The 22,899-nt window shown below is 40.1% G+C and overlaps 1 protein-coding gene across 1 annotated transcript in view; it reads right to left on the reverse strand.

Annotated features, from left to right (window-relative positions):
• Nucleotides 1-1,903: 1,903 nt before the first annotated feature.
• The window catches only part of UGCG (UDP-glucose ceramide glucosyltransferase), a 34,852-nt gene continuing 13,856 nt past the window's right edge, over nucleotides 1,904-22,899 (reverse strand). Inside the window, exons 2-9 of the mRNA XM_084898432.1 lie at nucleotides 19,318-19,459; nucleotides 12,865-12,967; nucleotides 11,803-11,904; nucleotides 10,381-10,493; nucleotides 8,537-8,715; nucleotides 7,122-7,208; nucleotides 6,450-6,639; nucleotides 1,904-4,617 (exon numbers count right to left, since the gene is read on the reverse strand). Of these exons, the coding sequence (XP_084754558.1) occupies nucleotides 4,447-4,617; nucleotides 6,450-6,639; nucleotides 7,122-7,208; nucleotides 8,537-8,715; nucleotides 10,381-10,493; nucleotides 11,803-11,904; nucleotides 12,865-12,967; nucleotides 19,318-19,459 (1,087 nt within the window). The 3' untranslated portion in view covers nucleotides 1,904-4,446. The remainder of the gene's footprint in view (nucleotides 4,618-6,449; nucleotides 6,640-7,121; nucleotides 7,209-8,536; nucleotides 8,716-10,380; nucleotides 10,494-11,802; nucleotides 11,905-12,864; nucleotides 12,968-19,317; nucleotides 19,460-22,899) is intronic.

Below are 22,899 nucleotides of genomic sequence, written 5' to 3' on the forward strand. Positions count from 1 at the left end.
CGCACCCAAGCAGCCTGGCTCCGCGGCCTGCGCTCCTCTGTGATTAGCTATAAGGCCTAAGATTAGCGACAGAGGCATGCTTATCTGTATTTGCTCATTAATTGGTTCAGGAGAATGGGCTTCGTGTCACGTCCTCAGCTATGTGCTTGGGGCACAAAGGTGAGTGTTACTAACTTCCCTGTCCTTGATATTCCCAGTCTAAGAATGAGCAATTAAAGGGGCAGTTAAAATAATTAGTGTTAAGTGCTAGGGCGGAAGTGAGGGGTGAGGCTGCGGAAGCATAGATGTGGGAGAGGGTGCGGAGGTAGGGGGTGGGGAGGAAGAGAGGACGGGGTGGTACATAGCCATGGGAAGCTAAGTCACGGAGTTGGCATCTGAATCGAGTCCCCAGGGTGGGGTGAGGGCCAGTTAGAGGCATTAGGGGATCCGATTGAGGAAGCAACAGGCACCAAGGCCCAGAACAGGGAAGTGAGGGGAGTTCTGTCTGAAGAGAGTTTATGTGAGTGGGTTTAGGGAGATGGCAACAGAGGAGGCCAAAGGGGTTGGCAGGGACCTAAAGGGCCTCTCTGTTGTAAGAAAAGCTTAGGCTTTATCGTTAGTACTATCTGGCCATTAAAGTATTTTGAGCAGAGGTTTTCTTTATAACAAGAAGATACTGGTGGCCACGGGAGGGATGGTCTTACCAGACCAAGGGGTCCCCATTTGATGCACTTTATTCTAAAACCAGACGTGGTTGTCACCAGGTAGCTTTATTTACTTGCAGCAAGTAAACAGTAGAGTCACAGCCAATGAATGAATTCAAACAACATATCCCACGCTTGGGATATAGCACTGTTTTCATCCATGTAGTCTTGTGGTAGGTACTAATCTTCTCTATCAAATGATATACGTAAAGCATTTTACCTTAAACTAGCCTTATAGTAATGTATTCTTGTCCTGTAGGTCTAAATCTGGCTTTCTAGGACAATGTTTGAGTTAGAATACAGATGGTAATTTAAAAACCTGCGTTTCTTTTTTAATTGTAGGGTTCCTGTAACAAGTGGTAAAGCTGCCGTAGGCAGAACTTGCAATGTGGTCCGGTGGTGTGAGGCCCGGCCCTGGGGGCTGACACTTTGGGGGCCACTCCCAGCTTTGTGGGCACCTGTCGCCTCACCCTTGTGATCACAACTTCCACAGTGCCCACCTCACCTTCTCGACGTTTAAGGGCGAGGGCTCGCTGAAATGTGCCTAGCTGCAAAATTCTAAGACTTACACTCAACGTGGTGTTAACCATTTCTTAAACGTTAGGGTTTAACAAACTATAAAGAATGAGCTTGATGACGGGGCCTACGTGTAGAGGTGGAGCCATGGCCAGGCCTCTCTCGGTCTCCCCACACCCCTTCCCTGGGGCTGGCTCTCCAGCTAAGCGTATTCTTCTTTCTCAGAAGGGTAGTCTAATAGGCCTGGCAGCGTCTCGGAATGGGAGTTTGGCCCTGGTCAGTGTGTGGGTGCTGCTTAGTCTACCTGGCATTTAGGTCTTCAGCTGCAGTGCCATTCCATTCCTTTCCCTGGACCTGCGTTCCTACCTATTGGAGCTGAGCGCTGGCTGTGAGGGGGTGGGAGGTGGGGAGCAGAGGTACCAATGGGCCTTTTCTAAATGTTCTATGGGCTACTGCTTCCCACGTCTGTCTGCACAGTAAACAATGAGCAGAATAATGAAGCCAGAATCTCTGTGGGCAATTCTAACATGCAACCATGTTAGAATGCTGTCCAAAAGCCAAGCCATTCGTCTGCCTGTAGCACTGGGAAAATGAAGATTTCAAAACCCACACCTCACAGACTTGTTCTAATAATTCCGATGCAAACGGTGGAACATGTTAACATTATTTATAAAAAATACAAAAGGAAAGACAGGAAACAAACATGCAGTATTGCTCATGTTTTGATTGTATTCAAATTTTTATTTTTTGAACAAAAAAAAACATAAGGACAATGATTTTAAATAATAAAACATGGTATAGTCTAGATACTTCTAAAAAGACAGTTTATTCCAATTTGGACTCCTACAGTTCTGTTGTGATACTTTCTTCGACATTTATATTATTATTATTATTATTATTATTTAATTTTTACCATTCTATTACCACTCTAAACTTGCTAAACCAACAAAAAAAAATCACTCTGTCTGCTCCCACGAAGCTTCACTTTAGAGAAACCCTCCACTCCCACATCAAACACACAACAGAACAGTCATGTTTTATTTACAGAACACGGGAAGTCTGTCCAGCCATTTTGGTTTTGTTGTTCCCTTGCTCATGCTGAGCTCAGCGAAAAGCTAAGGAACAAGCACGCTCTCGCTTCAGCAGGCCAAGGGTGGCATCAACCAAACTTCCTGAGACAGCCAACACAGCTACAAACATGGTCAGCGAGAGTCAACGTGTACAACAGTGACTGAGAAGCATACACACGGAGTGGGTCACAACCAGACTGGCGTTCACTGTGCAACTTTCCTCAGGGAACAACGCCTCCCCTTTCACACGGGAAGGAGGACGCATCCAAGCCTTTGTTCGTGAAGAAGATGCCCTTCAAAACAAACTCGTCATAAGGCAAAAGGAAAAGAGAAGAAGAAGGAAGTCGTCTGGCCCAGAGAGAGGCTTGTGGACAATGTGTATATACACAGGATATATATATATATATATATACACATTATAGATATATTACATTTTAAACTATGTATAGAGTCGTCTGACAAAGAAATTGGCTCAGTGCAGTGAAAAAGTGTTCCTTGTTCTACAAATTGTAGTTATTGCTAATGTGCTACACATGATAGTCTGACATGGAAACGGAGTCACGTGGAATGGAAGCTGCCATATTGCCAGCGTCAGCCCCGCAGCAGGCGTTCATACGGACAACATGCCATCCCCGCCTCGAGGAAAAGCAAACATTCTGCTACCGAAAGAAAAGAAGAAAAGGAAAAAGAAAAAGGCTTATGCACTGTCCCTTACATACCTGCCTATTTTTTAAAAAGCAAAACACAAGTCCAGTTCACCACAAGCTAAGCACAACCTGACAAGCAAGTTCAGCGGCCCGGAGGGAGGGGAGAGGGAAAGGCATGCTTACAGGAGCCCTGTGCTAGTCTATTCTGTCATACAAACTGGAGTACAAAAATCCAATTTAAATAAGACTAGACTAACTGCAATAGTAAAAAAAAAAACAACAAAACAAAAAACCAAATAAAGCAGAAAACCAACCACACGCACAGTAGACTTGGTTGATACTGATTGTTTAAAAGTCATCCTGTCCCCTCTTCTACCCCACTGCAATTGATTGATTGATGGCTAGAATATTTACTTAAAAAAGACATTAAATACCTGTAATTACATTCTTTTTAACCATAAGACATACTGTTTAAGAAAATAGCTCATGTGTGAAATGTGTCTGAAATGCATTTTTCCTCACAACTATCAAAACATCCACTCACACTTAAAACAACCCCCCCATTCCCTCCCCCCAAAAAGGTTAAGGAAAGATGGGGTGGGTCAGGTGAGGGACAGGGAAGGAAAGGGTTACCAGCACAGTGATTAACAATGGTTCAAGACAGAACCAACAAGAGTTGGTCAAAGAGATGCCTTCGATACATGGCTATGATTGAAAACCAAACTCAACCACTTTGGGTTCATTGCAGTGACACCAAAAAAAAAAAAAAAAAACCTTCCTCACAGATTTGTAGAAATACTAGACTCCAGCTCGTCCATTATTATTATTTTGTAAAGTTTTTCCATTTGTTTTTGCAAGGCCTGGTTACCTTGTCCCACTTTTTAGCTGCTCTGCAACAACTACGAGAGGTAGGCATAAAGCATGAAAGTTTCCTGTTAGTACCTCACTGTGGATCGTTCACTGCGTGGTACCATTCACTTCAGTCTTTTCTGACCCCAAACAAAGCTGCTCCATTCCATAAATATTCTAAGAGTGTACTCCCAAATAAGAAACTTTCTCTACTGAAGGATACTGTCAGTGTTTGCTGCAGAGCATTTACATATATGTATATGTATAGGTATATGTATATATACACACATACATATACATCTGTGTGTATATACATACACACATACATATATACATATACATATATTTACATATACATATATATACACACATACATATACATATATTTTTTTTTAAAAAAACAACAAAAACCAAACCCAGGTTCCTAGAACCAATTCTCTTGATTCTCTACTGCCACACAACAATGTATACCATTTGGCCAAGACTACAAATGTGTTTCTTTCTTTTCTTTTCTTTTTTTTCACAGATGCAAGTGCCATGCAAAAAAAAAAATAAATTAAAGAACAGTTACCAAAACATACATGTGATAAAACTACTGAAGGTAGATCTTTAAAAGCATTTATATAAACATAATTTATAATACTTCTTTTTCCTCCTGTCGGTACAGTCACAGAGCGGCAGTTACACGTCGAGGATTTCCTCGGCGGTGCCCCCGCAGCGCAGCCTGTAGCGGCCAGTTCTCCAGCTTATCGTGGGGTCCCATAACGCTGACAGAAAAATGTATATTGTCATGGATTCACGGATGAACCAAGCTACGGCGTAATCAAGTTTTGAAAAACACAGTGTGCCACCCTACGGATTAAAGAAAGAGAGAGAGAATTGATTTACTATCAGACTAAAGACGCAGTTAAAAAATAGACAATTTTTGAATTCACACTTTTAAGTATACTACACGAAAATAAAGCCTGTTTTTTTTAAAAAAATATGTTTCTTAAGATAACTTAACTGTCATGCAATATTATAATGGTAAAAATGTTGCCCTGGTTGGTTGCTCAGTGGTTAGAGGCAAGGACTGAAGGGTTGCGGGCTCAAGGGCACGTAAGTCAGTTGCAGGTTCAATGCCAGCTGGTGAGGGCGTGAGAGGGAGTCAACCGATCACCAATTGATGATGTCTCTCTCTCACACAGATGTTTCTCTCTCTGTAGCTCTTCCCCTCCTTTCCACTCTCTCTAAAAATCAATGGAAAAAATATCCAACCAGCATGGCATAGCGGTTGAGTGTTTACCTATGAACCAGGAAGTCATGGTTCAATTCCCGGTCAGGGTACATGCCCGGGTTGTGGGCTCCATTCCCAGTGGGGGATGTGCAGGAGGCAGCTGATCAATGATTCTCTCTCATCATTGATGTTTCTCCCTCTCCCTTCCTCTATTCAGTGTTTCCCAAAGTGTGGTACGGGTACCCCCAGGGGTACGGGAAGAGTTTGGTGGAGGTACGTGTTGCACTGGAGTATGGAGGGGATATGCACTGCACCGTGCTTAGCTGCACCTAATTCTACATTCTCATTTTCGGTACTCAGCGTTACGAAAATTATAGAAGGGGTACACATATGTCAAAAGTTTGGGAAACACTGCTCTATGTAATCAATAAAAATATTTTTTTAAAAATATCCTCATACCTGGGGTGAGGATTAAAAAATATAATAAAAATTTTAATCATCTATATACACTGAATGGCCAGATTATTATGATCTCTGAATGCATAATAATCTGGTCACTCAATGTATATCCTATATAATAAAAGGCTAATATGCAAATCGTCTTCTCGACCAGGTATTCGACCAGCAGGTAGGCCAGCCAATGGCCCATGTCCCCTCCCCCTGACCAGGCTGGCCGAACCATGCATGTAATTCATGCACCCAGCCTCTAATATATATATTAGAAAGGAGGAGGGGGCAGGGTGGGAAGAGATTAGTCAAAGTTCTTACATGCACAGATTCGTGCACAAGTGGGGGTCCCTCGGCCTGGCCTGCAGGGACCAGGCAGGAACTGGCAGTCCAACATCCCCCAAGGGGTCCCAGATTGTGAGTGGGCACATGCCAGGCCAAGGGATCCCACTGGTGCACGAATCCATGCACAAGGCCTCTAGTGAGGAAATAAGAAGCATTAAAAAACTGCTAGCCTAATATATTCTGAGTAAATACCTTTTAATTTCACATCATTGTTATTTTTCTTTGAGCCCTAGCTCAACAGTACCTAGCATAACAACTAAAAGCTGAAAATCAAGTTGAGTTTTGGGTCCACATCCCAACAACAAAAGAAATGTTTAAACTTGATATTAACCTTCAATGGGAAGCTATCTGATCTTTTCTACCTTTAATAAATTAAAAAGTGGTTTGCTTTTTTAAAATCCTCATGCAAAGACATGTTTTTTATTGATTTAGTTTGAGAGAGAGAGAAAAAACATTGACGTGAGAGAGAAGAATGGGTTGGTTGCCTCCCGCACATGCCCTGACCAGGGATTGAACCGGAAACCCAAGTATGTGCCCTGACTGGGAATCGAACCTGCCACCTTTTGGTGTACACAGGATGATGCTCTCATCCACAGAGCCACCGGTCAGGGCTAAATTAAAAAGCTTTAGTTCCATGAAATGACTGCTGCCAATCTTTTCATACCTATCCACATACCTGGACACCCCTGAGTTGAATGTAGTCAAATATAAACCATGCCAGGCAATGACACATGAAAAACACCATAATATCCCATCTGAATACATGGTGGGCTGCCCATCCAATAATTAAACTAGCAACAAAGCATTCTGAAATCGGCTCACAAATTATTGTAGCAGGAAGCATGTTAATTCGTAATTTGGTCCACCTGAAAAATAAAAGGACTTTCTTTAAACAATAGGTTGGTTACAAGACTAATCCATTCCCTCCCAAAATAATCAGTTCTTTACCATGTTATATCAAGGCCCACTTCTTCAAAGAGTATTTAATGAATCTCTTCTATTTTTATTTAGCATATAAAAAGGCTAGAAATTCATGTATATGGTCTATACTAGTACTCTAATGAATAAAGATTACAAAATTCAAAGTGCATAAAATGAGAAAATAAAGACGAGCACATAAAAAAACAAAATCCAGTCTCAACATTTCTTTTTTGAACGCTTTCAGTGTAACACAGTGAAGACAATACATACAGACATTAAATTAATTTTAAAAAGAAGCTCAACTTTCTTTTCTGGAGCTGAAAAACCTGACTTTTTAAACCAAGTTGTGACACATGAAAAATCACTCCTCCTACTTCCCCTGCCCCCTTTTAGACAAAGTATAAAAAGAAGAAAGCGGCTGACTCACCTGATCATTCTGGACTGGAACTGAGAAATGGAATAGGAGCCCGAGTTTTGCATGGCAACTTGAGTGGACATCGCAAACCTCCAGCCTCTGAAAAGTAAGACAGTTGAGCTGTGATGATGGACAATGCAAGTGTGACTGCGATGCTTTAATCATCGCTGTAGAGTCACCAGAGAGAGCCTGGACCTCGGGATGAGCACCCCGCTTAGGGCACATCAGGCGGATGTGTTAGCCGTCACGTGGGCTCCTGAGAGCACCATCTAAGGGCTGGTGGAAGCTACAACCACCCCGTTTACAATTTAAGAAACTTAAATGACAGGCATTCTCAAAGTTCTAAATGGAATGGGTTCTGTATCTAATAGTTTAGTCTCTGGCCCAGTGGTTGAGCATCGATCTATGAACCAGGAGGTCCGGTTTGATTTCCGGTCAGGGTATATGCCCAGGTTGGATCCCCAGTGTGGGACTTGCAGGAGGAGTCAGCCCATCAATGATTCTCTCTCATCATGGATGTTTCTCTCTCTTGCTCCCTCTCCCTTCCTCTTTGAAATCAATAAAATATATTTCAAGAAAAAAGAAAGTTTAGGTGGAACAGCTGAGGAGAGGTCCATGGGGGAAAAAGGAGACATCAGTGATACATTAAACAATAAATAATTTACATTACAAAAAAAAAGGAAGAAAGTTTAGTCTCTGCCACTACTAACCAAAAAGGGGTGGGGAAGGGCAATGTGTATGTGTGTGTGTGTGTGTGTGTGTGTGTATTCAACAAGAAATGTAAACAAAAAGTGACATTATATATGGTTTCATAGTGTTTCACAAAGAGTTCCACTCTATGTGAAACACTATGAAACCACAAAACAACATGAACACCATTTGTGAGAAAATTTTAAAACCATACTTCAATTTTTAAAACCACTTCTTTAGTAAACCATCACATAAGACAAGGATCCCCTTTAATAGGAAATGGTACCATTTTGTGATAGGGAAATGTTAAGTCAATCGAGTGACCCATTAGTTGGTGCCTTAGCAAAATCCCAAATAATCTGACAATTTCAAAATTTGAAATAATGTCCTTTGAATTTTCACTGACTGGCTTAGGACTACACTGATACTTTTAATTCTTCTAAAACACACAGAAATTTACACCCATAATAATGAACATTCACAATGCCAAAGAAACTTCCTTTTAATCACTTTCAAACCTCATTAATCTGAAGAGTGTAGATGAGTGAGAATATTTGTGTCTTTAGAATAACATTATCTATGAATTCACAGAAATTACTTTCTAAAAATGGTAACCTATTCTGCATTCACTAGCAAAAAAAAGAGTCCTTAATCCCTGGTTTGAACAAACAGAATAAACCAACAGAAGTTAGGTACTAAGCAGCACACCGTAGCCTGATGTAATTTAGTTTTCTTACCGGTCAGCTATTGCTTTGGCCATAAAGTAATCTTCAGCAATGTATTGAGCAAAAGCTATGAGCCCTCCTGCTTGGTCTAACACATCCTTCCTCATCAAACAGGACATTCCTGTCACACATTTGAACCCCGTTACGTGGGCAGAGATATAGGACCTCGGGTGCGAAGTTCCAAAATATACCTGCCGAGAAAACAACCCAGAAACACATGCTTACAATTAGAATCTTATGTATGGTGTTTATAAACTCTTATTTTTTTAAATGAGTTTCCTTTAAGTATGACTGAGCGAGTATCATATTCTTATATAAATTACCTGAATAAAAGTTGGTATAAAATAATGTTTACATATATCAGGCAGTCAGTAATTTTATTCATTGACTACTCTTGCTATTATCTTATTGCTTCTATTTTTTAAAATTTATTTTTATTGTTACAAGTATTACAGATGTCCCCCATCTTTCCCCTCTGAGCTCTCCACCCGACTCCCCCCCCACCCCGGGCCTTCGCCACACGTCTGTCTGTGTCCATGGGCTATGCATATGATGCCTGTAAGTTCTTCGGTTAATCTCTTCCCTTCGGTTAACCACTCCCTTTCCTCTGAGATCTGTTAGTCTGTTCCATGCTTCCATGTCTCTGGACCTATTTTGTTCATCAGGGAAAAGTATATTCTATTCTCAAAGTTATCTTCCCTAAAATGGCAAGATTCAAAGATTTATCCAAATAAAACTTAATTTAGATATAAAATAAGACTGGTAAAAATATCACTCATTGTTATATATAAAAATGAACAAATATTTATCATCCTGCTTTCAGAATGTTCATATAACTATACACACATATACACACACACACATATATATGTATACACACACACACATATATAAGTGTATATATATGTGTGTATACATGCATGAATACATATACAAACACCTCCTACAGTTCTATCAACCTATAGGATGATTTCTTAACTCATTTACTTGTATCCTTTCATAGCTGGCTGCTTCTTGCCCCTGAGTTACTGAGCTTCTCAATTTCCCCAATTTTACTTTTCAACTTATTTTTCATAATCAGGGCAGATTATGAAAAATAAGTTGATAATTTTAGATTACTAAAATTCTGTCTCCCATTTTACTGCCCTTCCCCTAGATAGCTGTGCAGTCACGAGATATGCAAGCTATTAAATTAATGGCAGAATAAGATGGTCATCGCCCTACTTAATTTATACATAAAACCCTCCTGATTATTTGCATCTGAGATACACTACCTCTTCTAATTCGCTTGAAATAGAGAGCAGTGATCTTTCTCAATGGCAAGAGTTACATACACAGCATGGAGCAGGGAATTATCAGGGCAACTAAGAATATGATTCTTGCTACTTAGCCCGTAACCGGACTATAACGAAGCCCTTTGTGGTTCTGGATAGGACCAAACTTCTAAGACCAGAAACATACATCTTAATTCCATAGGCAGTGAGGTCTGAGGCATGGGGTGGGACTATGGACTACAGTTGGAGGCTCTACAGATTTCTTTATAGAATGGAGTAAATCCTCTGGCCTATTTCCATCCATTCTAAGTCTGGTAGATTAAACCTAAACCACGGGGGTTGGTGCAAAATGTGAGGTGCTTATCACTGACATAAATCAACTTGGACACTTCTAAAACAGAAACACAATGTGGCATATGAGAATAAAACGTATTTTATTTAGAAGGAATTGAGAGTTTCCGTTACTAAACAAAAAGTCGATTAGCCCTGCTCAAAATGACTCCCACCTCTCTGAATCACCTCAAGCTGCTGGGCGAGTGGGAATCCAACAACAAGGATATTATTCACGAGCTTCACACTCACCTGTTCCAACGTGGCGGCAAAGCCCATCCTGTCTGCTACGTAAGGCAGCCCGTGAACCAGGCCTACTTTCTCTGTCATCTGGTTAACCATGTCAGTGAGAGTGTCTGGAAGCACTACGTAGAAAAGACAAGAAGGTGGCGAGGGGGAGAGAGAACAACACTCTTTTTAGTAAAATGCCCACTAAGGTAAAATATATTCTGTGAGTTGTTATTAAATTACTAAAAATAAAAAATAAAAATTTAATTCTTTTTTACATTTGGATCTATTAAAGGAATCTCAATCCCTTTTCTGAATACAAAATTTCAAAATGGCAACATTTACAATAAGCTTATTTACTCTATGCTTCGTTAGGCCATTATATACCTAATGTGGATATACCTTGAACACCTTAACTACTCCCGTTCCAGACCCTCCAAACTGGAGGAATGGACAATGTGTCCTAGTCGAAAGCTACAGGGGTGGAGGTCAAAGGCCGCCTCCTCCATCCGCCAACCACGGGAAAGGAGCCTGCACTTTCTGGGAGGATCTGAGATGTCCTATGTCATAAATCTGCTGCCAGGAACCAAGCAAGATTATACCTGACGGAGATTTGTGCACCGGAAACATAACAAATTGATGGCGGCATGTAACTTTAGGTAGTACATGTGATGTGTAACTTTAGGTAGTACATGTGATGAACACGGCCTCTGATAGACAGGTAATGGCCCCGACTTATGAGGAGCGCCACACTGGACTTACACACAAATAATCTGGCCAGCCGCCACTCAGGGGACACCTGGCATTCTCTGGAAACATTTCTGGGCGTCGCCCGGACAGGGGTGCCACTGGCATCCCGTGGGTGGAGGCCAGGGATGCTGCGGAACAGCCCCAGCAACAAGGAATGGTCCAGCCCAGACGTCGGTCGTGTTGAGGTTGGGAAACCCAAGGTAATTAGAATGCAACAGGGTGTTACAGAACTCTGAAGTTACAGGACATATAAACATTTAAAGCTGCAAATTAAAATGTCAGTCTAGAAAAGGCTTCCTGCTAAAGTCACCTAAGGGAAAAGCCCTCTCTGTGTTCTAGTGAAACATCTATAATTTCTGTCCCTCTGTGTGTGCCACGAACAGATCAAAGTAAAAGTGTCACATGACCGAGGGGACATTTACAGCTGTGAGAAAGCTTATAGAATGTATAATGGACCACAACTGTATTTTTTTTAACAGCTGAAATTTTCCCTTCAAGATGAAAACATTTTTATACATGTAACATTCCAGGTTAGCATAAAAATAAAAATAAAAAGCTTAGTGTAACTTGACACATTACCATAAAATAATGATAAAATGAATTCTTAGGCTAGTAAAAAGGGCTGATAAATTTACATTCAGACTGCCTTTTATCATCAAATAAATAGTTTTATAAAATAAATAAGAAAAGCCTCACCTCTTATTCCACTATCACAAATCCAGATAAGATCATACTTTGCAACTTCATATCCTGGCATTAGATTATTAATTTTAGGATTAATGCCAACCTTTTTGCCACCTAAAAATGTAAAGGCACAGCAATGAAAAATTCATTCAACACTGAAAGTATTTTCTATTATACAGACACATGGTAGAGAGAAATAAAAGGTACTTGCATATTTAATAATTTAAATGAACATACTTTAACATTGTTTTACATTTCTTATTCACAATGATACAGTTAGAAAAAAAACTGTTCATTTTCAAGAGAGAATTATATCATTTATCTTTAAAGTTTTATTAGTTTCAGCTTTCTAGTTCATAAGTTCTTATATTAACAGTAAGCATGGTCTGGCCGGTGTGGCTCAGTGGTTGGGCATTGACCTATGAGCCAGGAGGTCATGATTTTATTCCCGGTTGGGGCACATGCCTGGTTGCATGCTAAATCCTCAATGGGGTGACATGCAGGAGGCCGCTGATCAATGATTCTCTCATCATTGATGTTTCTATCTCTCTCTCCCTTTCCCTTCCTCTCTGAAGTCTATATATATATATTTTTTAATTTTTTTTTAATAGTAAGCATGAATCAATATATATCGGAAAATATACCTCAACAAAAGTCTTTAGAATAAGCCTACGCACAAGCTTTTGGAAAAATATTCCTTTTGCAATAAAATAAAAGTGAATTCAATGCTAACTCCCAATTACAAAGAAGGAGATACATAAAGGCCACACAGTGAAAATACTAAAGAAGCAAAATAGCAGATTCTTACATCTGATTGATGATTTAATCATAACTTGGGATTATTTTCTGTTATTTTATTAATTCCAGATATGAAAAAAAAACCACCTTTGTTTTTATAACTGAAGTTTTCTCATAAGAATATAAACACCTTTTGCCACTCCAATAAACATGCATCAAGCAAGCATGCCAATAACTTCAATGGGTGGCTGGCATCCTAATCAATAGCTTAAAGCCAAGATTGCTGCCATCTGATACTATTATAGCAAAATGGTTTTCGGAGAATTCATAGCTTACCTATAAACAATCTGGCGTCGACATTTGGGTATTTTCCAAGAAGCTTCTTACATACATCAATGGCTGGGTCGTCATGATCTTGGACACAAAGGAGCACTTCATACTAGCCAAAGAACACACTTTCTGTGAATTAACCTCTTTACGAAAAGAAGCACGCAGCAGTATTTACCGACTGATCAAAAAGCATTAAGAAAATCAAGCAATTGTACACACCGAGTTTAAAAGTTAAGAGAGTATTCATAATGGATGCAAGCACTTAGGATACGAAGTGCTGGCTGTGAATCAGAGCAGCTTCCCCAGAACAGGCCTGTGTGCGGGCAGAAGGGAGAATGGAGAGCCTGGCGGCGCCCACAGCTGAACTCCTGCCATTCCCAGATCGGCCTGGCCTGGTAACCAGATCGGATCTCGAGCCTCTCTACGCCCTCCATCACGGAGTTCCACTACACGGTCACACAGTGCCCAGCAGCGGGAAAAGCAAACCCAATAAACACTGCCTCCAGTCTTTAGAGCTTTGTTTGTGAACCTAATATATAATAATTAAAAAATTAAAATAGAATTTGATTCAAAATGTATCATCTGGAAAAAAATGTTTAGCCTTTGTAAAAAAAAAAAAAAGTTTTTATTGGTTTGAAAGACGAGAGAGAGAGAGAGAGAGAGAGAGAGAGAGAGAGAGAGAGAGAGGGAGGGAGGGAGGGAGGGAGGGAGGGAGGGAGGGAGGGAGGGAGGGAGGGAGGGAGGGAGGGAGAGAGAAAAGAGACATCGATAAGAGAGAACTATTGATTGGCTACCTCCGGCACGCCCCTCACTGGGATCCAGCCTGTAACCTGGGCATGTGCCCTGACCCTGAATCAAACCAGTGACCTCCTGGTGCATGGGAGGAAGCTCAGTCCACTGAGCCACACCAGCCAGGGTGAATGCTTAGCCCAGGGGTCTTCAAACTACGGCCCGTGGGCCACATGCAGCCCCCAGGGGAGTCTGATCCGGCCCGCCAGGTTTTTTGGGCAGTGAGCGCAGCCAAGGTGTTACAGTAGGGATTAGTAGTCCATATAGTCCGGCCCTCCAGCTCTCTGAGGGACCGTGATCTGGCCCCCACTTTAAAAAGTTTGAGGACCCCTGGCTTAGCCTTTTACCTATGAAAATACTCAGGATTTTTTTTTTTTCCTCTCAGTGCTATGTTTACTCTTTGATAGTCAAGTAAGGAAGTAATTTCTTAGCACTTCACTGACTGTGCCAAAGTTACTCTGGCACGGGTATTTTAAAAAGGAAATACCAGGCCCTATTCTTAGATGTTTGAATCAGAATCTCTGGGGTGACATGTTTATAAAATCTTGAGCTCTAAGTTATCATTTAGTAAATTACTAAATTAAAAAAAAATGTTTGCTTCCACATACAAAGATGTTACTTTAATATTTTTGTGGGATATTTTTTCAAAAGTGGTGATAAATTCATGCTGACTCAATAACAAAAATTTCTTACTTATCCTCTTTCTGAAATAGGTTGGACATTTTGAAGCAAAAAAAAGGGAGGTTGATGATTTCCATGAAAAAAATAACAAAGCTATGTGTTGTAAAAAAATAAAGAGCTAAGGAACACAACTTTTTTTTTTTTTAAAATATATTTTATTAATTTTTTACAAAGAGGAAGAGAGAGGGATAGAGAGTTAGAAACATCAATGAGAGAGAAACATCGACCAGCTGCCTCCTGCACACTCCCTACTGGGGATGTGCCCGCAACCAAGGTACATGCCCCTGACCGGAATCGAACCCGGGACCCCTCAGTCCGCAGGCCGACGCTCTATCCACTGAGCCAAACCGGTTTTGGCAGGAACACAACTTTTTAAGTGTGTCTAAAATACAGGGGCTAACTCGTGTGAAGGGAAGAACTATTTTTATTTACTTCCAATGATAAGCAAACACAAGTAAAAGGTGGAAATAAAATGTTTACAGTGCCCTTGAGCACAGTAATTACCGTTTGTTCGATATATAGTATCTCAACAAAAATTGGCAGCATAGAAATTAGTGGTTTGAGCACAAAAGAGACAGGACTAAGGTCTATGAAGAAAGTAATAGGGCCAAACTGGTTTGGCTCAGTGAATAGAGCGTCGGCCTGCGGACTGAGGGGTCCCGGGTTCGATTCCGGTCAGGGGCATGTACCTTGGTTGTGGGCATGTCCCCAGTGGGGGACGTGCAGGAGGCAGCTGATCGATGACTCTCTCTCATCGATGTTTCTGGCTCTCTATCTCTCTCCCTTCCTCTGTGTAAAAAAATCAATAAAATATGTTAAAAAAAAAAAAAAGTAATAGGTTAAGATTTATTTTTCAAGTGAAGTAACTGTTTTTTTCATACTTTCATCCCAATATCTACCCTCAACACTGAGCAATTTGCCACTCAAGAGGTACTGAAACCAACTGTACAGCTACCTTGTTTCCAGAGATCAGATAAAAATCTGAGAAGGGGAAGGCCCCCCTCTTGCCACGCCCCTAAGACTCCCCAAAGGGTTTACTCTGAGTTCTATAAAGTGTCAACCATCATCCTAACTTGACTTTCAAAACAATGTTTGGCTGAACTGCCAAAAGGTATTGACCTTAACAATGAAGGTTAGAAAGATTAAGAGAAAATCTAAAGGGTAATAGTGACAGTCAGCTTTCCTACTGCAGTGAGCTATTCAGCCAGGCTTGCTCCAAAGAGTTCCTTGTTTTTGCAAACATAGCATAATTTCTTTAATATTTTTATGATTTGTGCTTTTCGGCAGGTATGAGTGAATATAGTGAAAGGAAATATTTATAAGCAATGCGATTCCATAAACTAGAATTAAAAAGCTAACTTTAGCCTTTTTCCCGGCAGGAGAAAACTTTGTAAAATACTAGAAATGTACTCAATGGGAAGAAGAAAAAAAGCTATGCTAGGTTACAGAAAACACTTTTGAGAATTATATGGTATTAATATGTGAGGGAGAACATAGAGTTTACCTTTGTTCAAATTCAAGGCTTACCTTTTAATTAGCCTTGGTGCAAATAAAACTCAATTCATATTATCAAGAAAATGTTGACTTTTGTTATAAAACACAACTTTTGCTTAATTGTTTCCGATATTGAAAAATCATATCCAATTGGAGGTAGCATTCCAAGTGTTATCTAAAGTGTCAGATTTAACCAGGAACCTTTGGTTTTTAGATATGACAATGACACCTCTGTGTCTGCACAGTGTGACCAAACATTTATTGGTTACAGACTTTCTTAGCTGACACAAAACACAGTGTTTATTAGAAACATTCTCTTTTATGAATATCTCAAGAAAACAGTGACTTCACACATCTGAAAGTGATATAAGTAAATTCCACTATAAATGGATATAGCATGAAGACATGAGATCTAGAAATAACTCCCAGAATACTTTAAATTTGAGGTTAGCTTCCATCAAACCTTTACTAAGGCTGCTTTACAAACAGCTAACCTGACTAATTTCCCCCTTTTTTCAAACAGTGAGAGAACTAAAGAATGAGAGGTATTAAAAACCCCACAAATTGTGACTCATCTCTTTGATATTTAAGAAAAAATATCTGAAACTGCAATAAATTGAATGCTATTTTTCTGCTCTCTGATTAAAAAGTAATCTTAATAAAATATTAGATGTAGCTATATAAATAATATTAAAAAATTTTTCCTCATTGATTTAGCCCTATCAGCATTAGGAATGCAAAGTTTTAACTACAGTAAACAACATAAAATATTCTGTTAAATATAAAAAATATTTTAATGTATATTAATCAATTATATTACAAAATGGATAGGACTATCTTGAATTATTTATAAATAACTACACATTATGTTTACAGAAAAATCTTCTGATGACATCTGGATTATAGTAGACTAGAGGCCTGATGCACAAAATTTGTGCAAGGGGCTTGGCCTGCACAACCCGGCTTCATCTGGAAGGTCATTCGGATGGTCTGCTGTTTGGTCTAATTAGCATATTAGCTCTTTATTACATAGGATCATTCAGGGAAAGAATATACTTAGACCCCATATGCCAAGAATATTCCCTGGTGCAGAGTAGGCAATGAATGTATTTGTTTAGCTAAGGCACTTACCCTAGGGCAGCCTTAAAAAAAAAAAAAAAAAAATTATTATTTTTTAAAATATTTTTTTTGTTTTTTTTAAATTTATCTTTATTGTTGAAAGTATTACAGATGTCCGCTTTGTTGTTGCTTTTTTCCCCACTGATCGCCCCCTCCCAGGACTCACCCCTTAGGGCAAGGGCAGCTTTTGAGTAAAAGACAAGTGCCAGTCAGGAAATGCTTTGCAAGAGAACCACTCTGAATTCAAAGTTTTAACAGTACCAAATACCTATTTTTAAGAAGTAGATAATTTATACAGTTTTTGAAATTTATTTAAAAGACCCCTAAGCTTTCTGACTTAGTAGTTTTATTACATATATTGTGCTTCATCTTTTGATAAGTGATCCTACTTTCGACCTTCAATTCTTTGTTGAAAAACTGGCTAAAAAACATTTCCTTTCAAGGATAGCTACACCACTGGCAATAAAGAATTCAAACATGCACTGGACTTGTAATGTTTTAAACACACTCTGTATTTGCAGAAAAGAAAAAAAGTCATAAATGCCCTAGCCTCATTCTGTTAATAACTCTGATCATTAATTGCAAATTCTTCATATGGCCAGAATTCACTGAAGTAAAGCAATCAGTCATGTTAGATGCAGATTATTGAGTTTTCCTGCTATTGGCTGACTCTCTCCCCAATATCTTCTATGCTGATGCCAAATGAGTACTCAATTTCATGAAAAATGAACTGTATCACTTTTCCACTCTAACATATATTTTCCAAAGATTAATTTTTAATCAAGAAATACATATAATCACAAATCTTTCAAGGCAATTAGTATAGTAATAATCTCACCGAAATTTAAACCTAGAAATTCAGAACAAGTTCCAGTAGTAAATCTTGCACATGTCCAAAATTAAATAAAATTTTAGAATTTCAATGTATGTTCTATTTTTATCCCAAATGGCCTAGAATGTTGCATATCAAACACCAGAGGAAAAAGTTATGTCCAGAATGAAAATGTGTCCATGCTTTTTAAAACGATGTTCACACCTGACAAAATGAAATTATTACACGAATGTTCCGTTCATGACCACCTGCCTCATTGGCGACACAGAGGGCTCATCTATTCACACTCAGGTCTGTGTGATGTTTCAGTGGTTTAACTTCAGTCTCTGTTAAACCAAGGTGGAACATTGTCATTTTGTTTTTTTTTTTAAAAAAAGCAACTAAAATGCCACGAGATCAAAATTTTCCTTTAGATGGCAGGTATTTTGTGCTTTCCCTCTACTTTCTAAATTTTCTATTTGCACAGCTAACAACACCTTTGTAAACAGAAAATACAACTCTGATTAAAGTATCCAACTAGCTTTCTCCTCAACCAATTTAAATGCCTGATGACATGATTTAAGTGGAAAAAGAAATAACTGAAAACTATAGCTCTTGAGATAATCCTGAATTGTAATTAAAAAAAAAAAAAAAAGAATAAGAAGTCAATTATTGATTCATCCCAAATGTTCATAATTCATGGCTACACATGTTCCTGGAGTTATTTTAAAAAACTCTTTCTACAATAAAAACCCACACTAACTTCCGCAACCATTTAAATTCCATGACTATCATCTCACATGAGGGATAATATAGAAATCCTGTAATTAGGTTTTAAAAGTCATTTAGTGGGAAAAGGGGAAAGGGTAAGCTGATGGTTAAACATTGAAATGTGAGATTGTTTCACAAGAATAAATCATACGATTCTCCTTAGCTATGCTTTGAGATTTATTCGTAACCAATGAAAATATTCTTTCATTCATAAAAATAAATTCTCCTACTTATATATTGTAGGTTTTGAAAACATCTATTTATTTAATATAAAGCTTATTTTATCATTAGTTGTATTTATATAATTCTTTCTGAATTATAAAAGGTCAATTTTTGCATTTTCAATTTGAGAAAAAATCAAGTACAACTCGGCCATAAAAAAGGATATTGCCATTTGTAACAATATGAATGGGTCTTGAGAGTATTATGCTAAGTGAAACAAGTCAGATGGGGAAGGACAAGAACCAGAGGATTTCGCTCAAAGCAACAAATGAACAAGCAAAACTTACCGATACAGTCAAAAGTATGGTGGTTACCAGAGGGGAAGAGGGTGGGGGAGAGGATGAAGAGGTCAAATGTATGTGATGGAAGGAGACCAAACTTTAGGTGAGCCATTTCTGTCCTGGGACTACTGTTACTACAGCATAAAATTTGAGGTTGACATAATCAGGAATTCTTCATACCTTTACCTTAAACAGTGTCAAAATGCCTCTTTATGTATTTACCATGAGAGAGAGAGAGAGAGAGAGAGAGATGGCCTAGCCCATTTCTAATGAGGACAACACTACACTTACTTTGGGATAATCCAATTCAAAAAATGTTTCCAAGTTGTTGATGAGATTGGGATCCACTCCTTTCAGTGGCTTCAGAAGAGACACGCCTGGCAGCTTGCTATAGGGCTGTTTGTCAGTCGCCTTCTTGTTGAGGTGCAATCGTCTACAAAGCAAACAATGTAAGCATTATTTCTGGAGAAAATATTGGCGCCAAATCTATAAATATATATAACATACACCAAGTTATCAAGAACTACTAATTTCCAAGTTAAATAATTTTAATGGACGTTTCTCTAAAGGGATATCTGAAAATGAAGGCAAGTAGAACCAGGGAAGCTTCCAGTTTAGGAAAACCAGAACCAAGCAAAAGCAACGCTCCAACGAAGGCCAGAACGGAAGACCGCTGCCGAATGCTGTACTCGGTACCTAGAACTACGCTGGGCACACGACAGACATTCAATAAATACCTGGTGAAGAAGTGGACAACAGTGTTCGTCCACCTATTAACTGCCCTTCCTCCTGCACGCCATCGAACTGGCCAAAAAACTATCAAAACAGTGTGTGTGTGTGTGTGTGTGTGTGTGTGAATCCTACTTGGCACCAGAAAAATATGGAAGGATAACTAGAAAACTTTGGACATCTGTATAACAAACGGTCCAGACAACACATGATTGGAAGAAGTACCAAGCCACCCACGCGGCAAGCAAGAAAACGAAAATGGGGTAAGTAGAAGTCCCAATAGTCACATGCTGCAAATGGGAGGGGTGGATCAGGGGGAAGTTGAAAGTAAGAAGAAGAAAAAATCTCAGTGATGAGAAAAATGTCGTTAATGACACTGGAAACTATGCCAGTGTCATCGATTCCAGAGAAGCTGGTGGAGGTGCTCGGGGCTGGCCCTCCCAGGGGTACTGCAGCACAGGGCATTACAGCTCCTAACGAGGGAAGCCACGCGGCCAGGAGAGAATGTGCCCCAGTTAATGCCAGGCTATCACGATAAAGAACCGAGGTGCCACTCGGCAGAGTGGGGAGCTCCTAAGGGAAGTCACCAAAGGCTGTCTCCCTCCTTCTCGAAAGCAAGTCTCCAGACTCTCCACAGAGGCTAGAACATTCACGGAGCCTTCTGCAAGCTATCTCCAGACACATGTCCTTTCACATGTTAGTCTCTCTGAAACCAATGGGATCTTACAATGCTGGCAGCCAGATAGAGGGGCGTCCTGACTCTGTAGCATGAAAACCAGCCTATGAGACCCCTAAAAGACCAAGAAAACACCAGCAGCGTCAATGCATCTTAGGTCGGATGAAATACACCATTAAGCTATGAACGGCTCCAGGAAGTACACCAGTACCACCATTGAGAGCGGCCACAGGCCTGCTCCCGCTAATTAAGGCAGAGAGGTACCACAGCACTTAAACACCTAATGTGTCAGTAAGGCCGTACAAACATCCTTACAGAAATAAAACAGGTTACTGACAATGGAAACATCTTACACGTGAAAGACATTTAAAAAGACAGCGCATAGACTCCATCGGCACGCCACCACATGCTAAACACAGTGAGTGGAGCACGGCCTGCAGCAGTGCAGCCCAGTGTGGTCCAGTGCAGGAGGTGCTTTTTATTGGTCTGTGATGAGAAGAAATAAAGAGAAAGCGCTTAGAAACGTCTACAGCAGTTTGACATTGCCAGGCTGTCCAAACATGTGATCAATAATTCATTTTTATTGTAGTTTATCAAAGTTATCAATTCATGACAGGCAGGAAATTTTTAAAGGACTGATTCTTTGCCACCAGAAGGTTGGAAATAGTGATCCACAGAATTGATCAAGAGGGCTGGATAGAGGTTCAACCATGAGCTAAAATGTATTCAGCCACAATCACGACCACTATTCCATTTCTAACATAATAGCAGACTAGACATCTAGAGAGAAAGCCACCTAATACAGCACATCTGGATTGCTGGAGGTGAGGGGGGGGGGAGTTTTAGTAATACTTAATTGATTGAACTGGTAAGGTAGCTACCACACGGTTCAAATCACACAAAAAATATTAAGAAGGTCATATAAATCTCCCATCTACCTATTCCTATCATCTCCTCCCCAGCACTAGTAGCGTCTTGCCGATCTTTCTAGAGGTTTTCTTTATACATATGCAAGCCAAAGCATGTACACATAAAGCCTCATAACTTTATACTGTTCTTCCTCTTTTTAAATAGAAGTGCACTGGAAGCATGTCTTTAAATACACGACTGCCCTGTTAGGAAAACAAGGAGAGCCTCCCAGACAGAAAGGAGACAACCTCTGAGCAGTGAGTGCTGCAGAGGCTGCGGGCCCCGGGCCGTCTGCTGGTCCCTGATGACCTAGGGATAGTGACAAACCTGAGACAAGACTCACAGGAAATGTGTGAAAGGCCAAGTGGAAAACCCTGGCCCCCAGAGGAAAGACGGGGAAGCTATTTCGGACTCATTGAGCAGAGAGGAATAGAAGGGAAAAGTCTCTCCGGAGAACACCTCACCACGTGGCTTTGGAACCCAGGATGCAAACTACCTGTGTTGCTTGAACTACACAAGGAGAGACCATCATTTGTGATGATGAATATATGAAAGAGGCCACACGGTTTTTTAGAGGTAAAAATTATGATCGCTGACATCAGAAACTCAGCAGGTAAGACAGAAGACTGTCCATGTCAGAGAGAACTGGAGATCAGGAATCTGGATGTGAAGAAATTAGCCAGAGTGCAGGCCAGAGAGAATGAAGAGTGAGGATTTTTATCTCTGGGTCCCACGGATGGTCACTGACTGCTATCAAAACATGCACCTGTGGCGGTGACCAACGACAGAGAAACCTCCCCACGGATACACTGCACTTAGCACGGTTTTAGATGAAAAACAAGGATAATTTCAGCAGTGCTGACCAGTCCAGTGCTGACTCTATCGCTCCTCCCTTCCCCTTCTTCACCAAGACATTTACTTTCCATGCTAACACAGACATGCAAACACAGACATGCCTCCTGTCCCTTGAGGAGCTTCTCCTATCAAGCATGCAGACTTTTCTCGAAGACTCACTGACTCGCCAACAACAGCGAAGCCCTCTGCAGGTGTGTGGTGAAGAGAACTGGTGATAGCTCTGACGTGGCCCGGGTGGCACCGTTCTCCGAATGGGCCAGTTTTATGAGCGTCTCTGACAGGGCCAGACAAGGCTCACTGCTTTACATGCCAGTTCTCATTAAGTATCTCAGGTCACAGTTCCGCATGACCTGAACAGTCTGAACTTGAGCTTTCTGCACCCACTCATGGCACAGGTCTTCTCATGGATGCCCTTTTCTACCCTTATACTCTCCAGGTCCAGCAAAACAATGATACATGGTATGTTCTCAATTTTAAAAACAATGTTGAATAAATGAAGAGTAACTAAATAAATAGATATTAAGAGCTCAGAAGGTATGGTTAGCCTAGAGATAAATATACTGGAACTATCTACTTTTGATAAATACCACATAAGCTCTCCCAAGTATAACATGCCATTAGCAGGTGGCCACAAATCAGCATCACTTATATCATAGAACCGGTAATGCATGAAGGAGACTAAGAGTGAGTGAGAGACCGGAGAA

This window comes from Pipistrellus hanaki (assembly GCF_964339955.1).
Source record: "Pipistrellus hanaki genome assembly, chromosome: 11".
NCBI classification, from domain to species: Eukaryota; Metazoa; Chordata; class Mammalia; order Chiroptera; family Vespertilionidae; genus Pipistrellus; species Pipistrellus hanaki.